The following is an 11,437-nucleotide window of genomic DNA, read 5'->3' on the forward strand; positions in this document are numbered from 1 at the left end:
CCCCCTCCTGCTTGTAGCATTCTGGGCCCACTTCATCCCATCTTCTCCCAGCAGTCTCTGGTGCTGAGTGGGTTTCCCTGGGTCCCTTGACAAGATGAATTTGGAGGTGCTCCCGCTGCTGAGGTGACATGGTCGTGTGTCCGAGCGGGCGTAGGAACATCGGGATGCATAAGCATGCTCATCTGGAGCAGGCACTGCAAACATTGGCACCCTGCGGATGCTCCTGTGTGTGGTGCTAGAGTTGGAACCTTGGGCCTCAGAACTGAGGGAACATTCTCTGCTTCTGACTAGCCACAACCCTCAGGGAGCATTTTCTTTCTTTTTATTTTATTTTGAGAGTCACACTTGGCAATGCTCAGGGGTTGCTCCTGGCTCTGCGCTCAGGAATTATTCCTGTCAGTGCTCAGGGGACCATATGGGATGCCCGGGAATGGGACACAGCTGAGGCGCATGAAAGTAAACACTCTCACTGCTGTGTTATCACCCCTGCCCTTGGGGAGTATTTTCACTGTTGTCTATGTTTTGGTGGCTCTTTAGTCCACGTCCTGTAGGGCTCAGAGGTCCTCCTGGAGGTATTGGGGGACCTTATGGTGTGTGGCATAGACCCTGAAGCTGCTATATACACTCCTCCCTGCTGATGGTTCAGAAAGAGCAATTTTAAAATTGTTAATATTATTATGTTGTTTTGTTGTTGGGCCACACCCAACCATGCTCAGGGGTTACTCCTGACTACGCTTAGGAATTACTCCTGGCAGTGCTCTGGGGACCCTGTAGGGTGCAGGGGTTTAACTTGGGTCAGCTGTGTGCAACAGAAGCACTCTTCCCCACTATACTATCTCTCTGGCTCCTGAAAGAGCGTTTTTTTTTTTTTTTTAACTGTTTTTGTCTTTGGGTCATATCCAACTATGCTCAGGAGTTACTCTGGGATCTGTGCTCAGGAATTACTCCTGGCGTGAACCTGGGGATCAAACCCAGGTCCGGCAAGTGTAAGGCAAGTGCCTTCTCTGCTATACTGTCATTCAGGGCCTTTGAAAGAGCATCTTAAAAGCTTAGACATTGTGCAGGGCCTTCACAGTATTGAAGGTGCTTTCCTACTGAATTTGTTACATGGGAAGTTGTGAGAACGTGCAGGGGAATCTAGAGTTTTGAGAAAAATCCCTCCATCTGGCCTCTTTGAATGGGCTGAGTGTTACTTCATTCACAGACGTCCTTTGTCCTTACTGAGAGGCAGGTGGACAGTATTGAGCTTTAGGCATATCCACACCGTGTGGGTTTGTTGTTGAACCCTTCTCATGCCCTTGTGAACTCTCTGCAAATCTGGGCTATGTATTGGGGAGTTTGCCCTGACCCATTATGGGTCCTGTAGATGGTTCTAGAACCCTTTCTCCTTGGTGGTACTCCAGAGCATGTTCAGCTGGAACTAGTGATGCTTTGCTTCTGGGATCTGGGTTCTTCATTCCGATTGGGAATTGGCCACAGTGGCAACCTGCAGACTAGAAGTCCCGTTGACTCTTGTTCATGAAAGGTGTCCTCTCTGAGAGAATCTCTTTAAATAACTTAAAGCGGCCACTTCCCTCTTTTTCTGATTCACCTGCAGTGGAGGAGAAATGAATTTACTTCTTTGACTGGTTGAAGCAAATTTTAGCAATGGTTGGCCAAAATTTAGGCCTTTTTTTTTTTTTAAACTAAAACGTGGATTTTTGTACCCTTTTTTCTGGTAAAGGAAGAAAACCATCTTTGAAATAACCAGCATGCATTCGGGCTGTTTCATATCTAATTACACTATCCTTGAGCCTCATTGGCCCAAACTTGTAATTTTTCTTCTCCGCTCTTAAAATTTTATCCATAGTTGTCTCAGGTCTCTTGGAAGGGATCCTCAGAAATTTCACTGAGGTTGTTGTTGAGCTGATTCTGGTGTCCGCTCTCATGTAGAAACTCCCCAGAGCTCCATGAGTCACCCATCTTCGGACAAGGCCCTAGATGTTTCTTGCCACCAGAGCTTGAGTGGGGTGCATGAAAAGTGCTCCCCTGTTTTTTCATGGGAAGCATGAGTATAGGTAGAGGGTGGCCTCCCATATTCTGGAAAGTTCTCAACCTCCAGGAGTTGGCCATCTTTTTGTAAGTAGCTTCCACTCTGATCTGTGCGCTCAGAAAGGGGGCTGACTTGGTCTTGCTGCTCTGCTGCAGTTGCTCATGACCTCACTTCCTGCCCATGACAGGGTGGGGTTTTTCCTGCCCCCACTCTCCAGGCCCTGGCCTGTAACTCTTCCTCGGAATTTCATGCCCAGTAGCCATTCCATGCCCCTCCCATCTCCCTTGCTGGTGTCCAGGAGCGAGGTCCTTGATGACCATTGTCCACTTTAGATTTAGTCTTTCAGTAGGTTCTAAGAAGTGGGTAGTCAGCATGACCTTGTATGTTATGGCGCTTTGAAGCCTTCTGAGATCTCAAGGGAGCAAAAGGACACTTACACTGTGTCTAATAACACCACAGACTCCACAGAAGTAGCAGAGAATAGGCCAGCCTTGGAAAATAATGTGCAATGTTAGGCACCTCCTCTCTGCCTTCCTAGCTACTGTTTCCTCAGATATTTTCTAAAGCTATTAATAATTCATCTAGTGGTGCCCCACGTTGCACATGACCAGTGTCATCCTTACCTGGGAGTTCTCATATTATTCACCTTTTTCCAGAATCATAAGCGCTTTGACTGGGCCCCAGAACACTTTAATTTTACCCTCTAGGCAGTTCTGATCTCTGCTTAAATTTGAGAACCCCTGATTTCTCCTTTGTTAAGCTTTCAGCCTTGTCACTTGTTAACTCTATTCTGATGGTCGCCCATCAGAATGGAGTTAATAGCATTTCAGCCAGAATGGTATAAAATCACAGTTTAAAAATGTGTTTAAAAAGCCTCAATTTCTGGAGTCATTGGCCTTCGTTACCAGAGGTGAGCTGGGAGTAGGAAGTAAAGAGTTGGTGATGCAGGCTCACTCTCAGAACTTAAGTGGAGCCAGACTCAGTAATTCTTAGCATGAACACCAAAAATGTGCATGTGCTTTTTTGGGATAACTGTGTCAAAATTGGCTTCGTCAGGCATCTACAAGCTAAACAACCTTTGATGTCAGTTCTTTTTGGGGAAAAAACGAGTTTGCTTTGTTTTTGACTACAGAGAGAAGTGGAAACGGGATCTCTCGGAAGATGAGCAGGAGCAAGGCACCAGTGCTGAGAGTGAACCGGAGCAAAAAAAAGTGAAGGCCCGAAGACCTGTCCCCAGAAGGTATGGCTTGGCCTGGTGCATCCTTTCGGGGCACCATGGGGTCTGTGGGAGCTCGGGAAGGGAGGATTCTGGGGCAAGGGGATTCTAGGATTACTGCCAGCCTTCTGCATGGGTACTTTGGTTCGAGCAGGCTGTTGGGACATGGATTTGGAGAGTTCCTGGTGTAGAGCATCCAGGGAATATCTTTGTTTTCTATGTCCAGGACAGGCTAGTTAAGCAGAGCACATTTAGTAACCGACCCAGGTTTGATCCCCAACACTGCATAGGGTCCCGTGAGCATTGCCAGTAGTGATGCTGAGTCAGTAATCAACCCTGAGCATCTCTGGGTGTAGTGCAACAACAACAAAAACTTAAAAAGAGAGCTTACACTTTTTGAAAGCTTCCCCTTTCTTTTTTTTTTTTGCTTCCGCTTTCAAAAGTAGCTCCCTGAGGGGGACCAGGGCTAGGGCTAGAACACAGAACTTTGGGGAGAACAGAGTTTCTCTAATGGCACTCAGCTGGTCGAAAACTCATTTCACCCTTCATTATCTCCCACTTAATGGTCTGATATTAAGCAGAGAATTGATTTGGCAGTGAACGAGATGGGAGGTCCTGTGCTATTCTTGCATCAGAATGGTGCTAGAACATTCCAGGGGTGGCAGGGAGAGGCAGGCAGAAGGCACCAGGGAAATGGACCTGGTGGAATGGGGGTGGGGCTGGCAAGCCTCTGAGCCAATACAGCTCCTGCCGGTCTGGGCAGCCCTGAAACAGGTTCATGATGTCTTTTCTGTTTTGATTTTGGTTTTGGGGTCACATCCAGCGATGCTCAGGGGTTACTCAGGGCTCAGCACTTTGGAATTATTCCTGGTGGTTGTTGGGGGACCCTTTGGGATGCCGGGGATTTTAATCTGGGTCAACTGCATCAAGGCAAATGCCCTCCCTGCTGTCCTATAGGTCTGGACCCTTAGGATTGCTCTTAGCCCCAAGCTTCTACAGCTCCTATCTGCTTGTGTGCCCCGGTTCAGTGAAATGTTTGTTAATAGGTCACGCACAGGGCTGGGGCACGACGCCCACCCAGCTTTGATCTCCAGCACCACACGGTTCAGTTGACCCGCCAGGGAAGGCCTCCTGAACACTGCTGGGTTGTAGGCCCCAAACCACAACAGCATACCTCCTTAATTCCTAGCCCCTCATTCCACAGGGTCCCTTCCCAACCTCCTAGCCCCTCACCTTGCACTGACCCTTTTTACTTCCTAGCCCCTCATCTGGCAGCTGAGCTTTTTGATGTTTGGGCCATACCCAACAGTGCTCATAGGGCTCAGTCCTGGCTCACTCTGTACTCAGGGCTCACTCCTGGCAGTACTCGGGGTCCATATTGGGATGGCAGGGATCGAGCTTGCGTGGAAGGCAAGCGCTCTGGCCCCTCCTGCTTCTTACTTTAATTGATTTGTTCGAGCAGGCACCATTAACATCTCTCATTGAGAGACTTATTGTTACTGTTTTTGGCATATCCAATACGCATGGGTAGCTTCCCAGGTTCTGCCGCGCAGGCTCGATACTCTTGGTAGCTTGCCGGGCTCTCCGAGAGGGCGGAGAAATTGAACTTGGGTCGGCTGAGTGAAAAGCAAACGCCCAACCGCTGTGCTATTGCTCCAGCCCCTTACTTTAACATTAAAGTTAATTTTTTATATTTTAGGGGATTGGCTCTTGGAGGGGATCCCAAGGAGTTTTTGGGGAGTCTGGGGCTAGACCTGAACAGCTCTGCTCAAAATCTAGAGGGCCACTGGGGCCACATCTGCTGGGCTGTAGTGGGATTGAAGTGGCAGGATGGGACCACCATATGCAAAGCTCGCACCCACAGCCCTTTCCCCAGCCCCTGGCCTGTGGCTTGCAGTTCAGGCTGTCAGTGGGGCTGTCGCCTGTGTGGCCCCACAGGCCTCTGGCAGGGAGGCAGAGTTTTGGAGGCACCAGGGTGTTTTGGGCACAGAGGAGCAATGCTGTGTTGTTTGTGCTCGTCCCTTAACTCCTTTGGCTTAGTTCACATATGGATTTGCATTTTCCCTTTACTATTTTGAAAATCTTTCCTACACAAAAGTCCTTTTTTCTTTGTTGGGGGTTGGGGCGGGTGCTCACATCAGGGGAGATTGTGACTTTTGGGTCCCTCCCTACGTGGCATGCTGGGAATCGAGCCCAGGACTTCACACACAGGCGGTGGCCCAGTGAGGGCCCAGGGCTTTCCTTATTTATTTTTCTTTCTTTCTTTTTGGGTCATACCTGGCTCAGGGGACCATGTGGGATGCTGGGAATCGAACCCGGGCTGGCGGGTGCAAGGCAAACGCCCTCCCCGCTGTGCCATCACTCCAGCCCCAGGGCTTTCTTTCCTTATTTTTAAAGAAAAAAAAATGGCTACATGGTATTCTGTTTGTAGAATTGAGTTCCAGTTGATGAACATTTCCAGGGTTACTCATTTTGTTCTGGAAAAGACACCCACAGTAGTTATAATCATAGACCTTTATCCCAAGTTCATTTTCCTGGAAGGAAAATGGTTACATTTGTAAGTCTGAAAATAGTTACATTTGTAAATGGGAAAATGGTTACATTTTCAGATGTCTGCATACAGAGGGTTACAGTTGCAAGCTTCTCCAAATTGCCCTGAGCTAGAGAGTGATCCCCAGACTCGATCCCCACACTGGATCCCCAGTTCACTGCCCTCACTGCCTAACTGGACCTCCTCGCCGCCCCCCTCCCTCCCCAGGAACCTTGAGGAGTGAGTACTGAGCAAGGAGTGGTACACTGGGTGTGGCCTTCACAAACAAGAACATGGAACAAATGGTGATGATAGGCAAAGATCAAAACCAAAAAAGTCTGGGGCCAGAGCAATAGTACAGTAGGGAGTGTGCTTACCTTGCATGCAGCCGACCCGGGTTTGTTTGCTGGCATCACACATGAGCCCCTAAGCATGGCCAGGAGTGATTCCTGAACGTAGAACCTGGAGAGTTGCCTCAGTGTATTGCTGGGTATGGTCCTCCCCCCCCAAAAAAAAAAAATAGAAAGAAAATTCAATTTTATACTGCCTTCCCAGTGTAGAAATTGTGCCATGTGAGTGTTTGGCTGTCAGGTGAATCTCCAGTGAATCAGAGCCTCAGAGCTCTGGTTTGTTCCAGCGTCTTCCCCTGCCTTGGAAGATGCACTTCCATAGTCTGGAAACAGACCCCGGGTTTTCTCTTCTCGTTTCAGGACAGTGCCCAAATCTCGGGTTAAAAAACCGACGAAGACGCAGCGTGGGAAGAAAAAAAAACAAGAGTCTTCTGATGAGGATGATGATGATGACGAAGCTCCAAAGCGGCAGACTCGTCGAAGAGCAGCTAAGAACGTCAGGTGGGTCACTGCCTCTCGGATTTGGATTAGTGTGGAGGTGGTGGTGTGGGTAGGTCAAGCTGGGTTCTGGAAAGTCCAGGGGTGTGGGTTTTTTTTTGGGCTTTCTGGGTCATACTGGGCGATGCTCAGGGCTGACTCCTGGCTCTGCACTCAGGAATCACTCCTGGCAGTGCTCGGGGAACCATAGGGGATGCTGGGAATCGAACCTGGGTTGGCTGCATGCAAGGCAGATGCCCTACCCACTATACTATTGGCTCCAGCCCCAAGGGGTGTGTATTTTGGAGGCAAAAATATTGCCCGAGGCTATATTCTGTTCTCTTTTTTTTTTTTCTCCTGCTTTTTGGGTCACACCGGGCTATGCACAGGGGTTACTCCTGGCTCTGCACTCGGGAATTACTCCTGACGGTGCTCAGGGGATCATATGGAATGCTGGGAATCGAACCCAGGTTGGCCGCGTGCAAGGCAAAATGCCCTATCCGCTGTGCTATTGCTCCAGGCCCTATATTCTTTTTTTTTTTCTTTCTTTTTATTTTGCTTTTGGTGGGGAGCCACTCATGACAATGTTCAGGGGTTACTCCTGTCTTTGTACTCAGGGATCAGTCCTAATGAGCTTAGGGGACCATATGGGATGCCGGGTATCGAACCTGGGTGAGCTGCAAACAAGGATAGTGCATTACCCACTGTGCTATTGCTCCAGCCCTCAGAGAGCTCTTTCCTTCCTTCTCCTTCTGTTCTTCCTTCCTCCCTCCCTCCCTTTCTCCTTCTCCTTCTCCTTCTCTTCTCTTCTCTTCTCTTCTCTTCTCTTCTCTTCTCTTCTCTTCTCTTCTCTTCTCTTCTCTTCTCTTCTCTTCTCTTCTCTTCTCTCTGAGGACACACAGCAGTATATATACAGTAAACTGGAACTGTAAACTTACAGATGGAAATATTAGTCCCTTATCTGCCATTTCTAGGGAATGATTCCAAAACTAGGAGTAGACTTTGAGTACCAGTATAGAGGTTAGTACTTTTTCTTCCTGCAACTTAAGGTGTTCAGGACTGGAATTTTTTCCTGCTGGGACTGACAAGTCATTTGTTCTTAATAGTTGAAGATTATATGTTATTTTTTTGTTTCAGGAAGTATATTTTTTTCCAACAGAGAAGTACTGAAGTTTTATATCCTCCGTGTTGGAAGATAAAATACAGGATTGAAGCATTTGGTATCAGAAATATTTCTCTTGGGCCAGAGCAATAGTACAGCGTGGAGGGTCTTTGCCTTGCATATGGCTGATCCGGGTTTAGCCGGCATCCCAGATGGTCCCCTGAGCACTGCTAGGAGATCTCTGAGCACAGATAGGAATAACTCCTGAGCACCATGGGTGTGGCCCAAAAAAAGCCAAAAAAAAAAGGAAAAACAAAGTGAGAGAGAGGTTTCTCTCCTGCCTAATGAAACAGTATCAATTTTTTGTGTTCAAAGCTTCATTCTTTTTAGTTGTTCCCTTGTTTAGTTGTTCCCAGTGAAGACAGTGAACTGTCCTTTAAGTTGTCATATCCTATTGACACAAATTAGTAAATGTTGCTTTTTCAGTTGGGAGCATTAGACAGCCTTTCTGCAGTTATGTAAAAATGCACTTCAATACCTAAAGCAGGGGGAGATCAAAGGAAGTCTGAGCCCATTTTATCTGTAGCCGGTCTGGAAAACAGCATGTGGAAGCCAGACTCGGAGTCTTTTCTCAGAGACCATGCTGATGGGAAGCGTCCTTGAACTCTGGAGGGCAGCTGCTCATTTCTCGATCTTTATCCTTCATGCAGTTACAAAGAAGATGATGACTTTGAGACTGACTCCGATGATCTCATTGAAATGACCGGAGAAGGGGTGGATGAGCAGCCGGATAACAGTGAGACCATCGAGAAGGTCTTAGACTGCAGGCTAGGGAAGAAAGGAGGTGCGTGACTGGCCAGCAGATTGCTTTTGTTCCCTGGGCAGCAGAGACCAGATTTGACATGTTTCAGTCTGGAATTATGAATTCCTCCCTGCTCAAATTGTTGTGAGATGTGGGTGTTTTTCTCATCCCAGTACTCCTATTTTGCTCCAGAGGAGTCTAAGGATATGTCCATCACGTCTTAGAGATTTGGAAAATAAGCTAGTGAGTGGTAGTTGATATTGAAAGAACCTGGGGCCAGAGCAATAGTACAGTGGTCAGGATACTTGCCTTGTGTGCAGCCGATGTGGGTTCAATCCCCCACACCCTGTGTGGTTCCCCAAACCCACCAGGAGTGATCCTGAGCACAGAGCCAGGAATAAGCCCTGAGCACTTCTGGATGTGACCCAAAAAACAAACTCAGCAACTTTAAAATGTGGTAATATGTTTAGGATAGCATAGAGGGTCTTGCCTGCTAAATATAAAACCTACCTTTGGCTCATCTTTTTCTGAGTTTCCTTACGAGAACGATCAAAACTGTTTACAGCCCTGCTTGGAAAATAGTAAAGCTATTTATTTAAGATATTTAAAACGATTTATAGGGGACAGATTGATAAAGTTGCATGCAACACGGTTGACCAGGGTTCATTCTTAGTACCCCATATGGTACTTTGAGCCTGCTAGGAGTAATCCCTGAGCTCAGAGCCAGGAGTAATCTCTGAGCATCGCTAGGTGTGTCCCTAAAACAAAATAAAGCATGAAATGAATTTTGGCATATGAGCCACAATCACTGGTGCCTGGCCACTGTTCCTGGTTCAGTGCTGGGGGTTTCTCCCTGGATGCTTGTGGACCGGGCAGTGCTGGGGGTTCAGCCCGCTGAGATGCTCTCTCCCTCAAGGTCCTTATTTTTTTTTTCATACCTAGGGACATCAGGGTTGCTCTCTGAGGTCTTTGGAGGACCATATGATGCCAAAGATCAACCCAGGGTGTCACATACAGACTCAGGGTCTTCTGCTTTTGCATTATAGTGAAGATTTTTTTTCACATTTTTATCATGGTTTCTATTAAATTTTTTCTGAATCATTTTAAAGACAGCTAATTTGCAGTTGAAACTTTAAATTTTTAATTAGTGAATCACCGTGAGGTGCAGTTACAAACTTATGAACTTTCACGTTTGCATTTCAGTCATACAGTGATCGTTTACATCCCCCCACCAGTGCCCATTCTCCTCCACCAATGTTCCCAGTATCCCTCCCACCACCCCACCCCATCCCCCACCACCCCACCCTGCCTCTGCAGCAAGGCATTCCCTTTTGTTCTCTCTCCTATTGGATGTTGTAGTTTGCAATAGAGGTTATGAGTGGCCATCATATTCAGTCTGTAGTCTATTTTCGGCATGCAGCTTTCAACCCGAGTGGGTCCTCCCAACATCCTCTACTAGGTGTTCCCTTCTCTATCTCAGCTGCCTTTTCCCTCAGCATGTGAGGCCGGTTTCCAAGCTGTGGGGCAGATCTCCTGGTTCTTATCTCTACTACTCTTGGGTGCTAGTCTCCCATTCTGCAACTTTATATTCCACAGAGGAGTGCGATCTTTCTATGTCTGTCTCTCTTTCTGACTCATTTCACTCAACATGCTACTTTCCATGTTGATCCACTTATATGCAAATTTCATGACTTCATCTTTTCTAACAACTGCATAGTATTCCACTGTGTAGATGTACCAAAGTTTCTTTAACTAGCCATCTGTTTTTGGGCACTTAGGTTTTTTCCAGATTTTGGCTATTGTAAACAGTGCTGCAATGAACATACAAATGCAGATGTCATTTTTAAAATCCAAATTGAAGTATCAGAGAGTTCAATCTCTGTCTCTCTGACTCTCTCTCTGTTTGTCTTTCTATCTCTGTCCCCGTTTCTCCACACACGCGCACACCTGGTGGTTCTCAGGGCTTACTCTGCCTCTGTGCAGGGATCACTTCTGGTGGACTCCAGGAATGCTATGGGGTGCCAGGGATTGAACCCTGGGTTCAGTGCCCACTGTCCTATCTCTCTGGCTCCTCGCTCACTTTCTTTACATTAACCTTTCTGTATAGGAGATATCAAAGCAATTCTTGATTTCTTTCTGCATTTTTTTGTTTGTTTGTTTTCAGCCAGTTAATCCAGAGGTTAACTGAGGTAGCAAAGAACTTGAGTGCATGGGGAGTAGAGGCACAAGAAGATTTTCTTTTCTTTATTCTTAATCCTGGACCAATAAGATGGAATTTGTTTTCTGAGTTAGAGTGAAACACAGAGATGATGTTTCTTCATTTTTCATTGTGCTTGGATACCAGGATTTTCTTCTGATTTCCCCTATAAATTCAGCCTGTGTTCCTAGGGGTGCAATCTGGTGGGCCTTCTGAATATCTGATAAGCCTGTGTGTTTATATTTTGTTAATTGAGATTGGTTTTTACATCCCATCCACTGTGGCCTTTTGATCATCTGTGACCTCACAGCCTGTTTCAGTCCAAAGTACCTTGGCATTTCACCCCAAAAGATACTCTGTGAATTGCTGATGGCTTGGGGAACTTGCCAGGATCTGGTGCTCTGTGCTTTCTCTAAGGTGTCGCTGAATTCCTTTCACAGCCACTGGCGCGCCGACCACTGTGTACGAGATGGAAGCTAATGGCGACCCCAGTGGCGACTTTGACACCGACAAGGAGGAAGGCGAAGTGCACTACCTCATCAAGTGGAAGGGTTGGTCTTATATCCATAGCACATGGGAGAGTGAAGAATCCTTACTGCAACAGAAAGTGAAGGGCCTAAAAAAGCTAGAGAACTTCAAGAAGAAAGAGGATGAAATCAAGCAATGGTACATCTTCCATTGTGGCTTAAAGAACTGTTTTGGCGACCCGAGGGAAGGGAAGGATTTGCAGT

General features: G+C 47.0%; 1 protein-coding gene across 2 annotated transcripts in view; it reads left to right on the top strand.

The window, feature by feature from the left end:
• The window catches only part of CHD2 (chromodomain helicase DNA binding protein 2), a 79,031-nt gene that overhangs the window by 19,979 nt on the left and 47,615 nt on the right, over positions 1-11,437 (top strand). For both annotated transcript variants that reach the window (XM_055141383.1, XM_055141382.1), the window contains exons 6-9: positions 3,165-3,272; positions 6,489-6,629; positions 8,418-8,551; positions 11,147-11,372. In XM_055141383.1, the coding sequence (XP_054997358.1) occupies positions 3,165-3,272; positions 6,489-6,629; positions 8,418-8,551; positions 11,147-11,372 (609 nt within the window). The remainder of the gene's footprint in view (positions 1-3,164; positions 3,273-6,488; positions 6,630-8,417; positions 8,552-11,146; positions 11,373-11,437) is intronic.

This window comes from Sorex araneus, chromosome 6, assembly GCF_027595985.1.
Source record: "Sorex araneus isolate mSorAra2 chromosome 6, mSorAra2.pri, whole genome shotgun sequence".
Taxonomy (NCBI): Eukaryota; Metazoa; Chordata; class Mammalia; order Eulipotyphla; family Soricidae; genus Sorex; species Sorex araneus.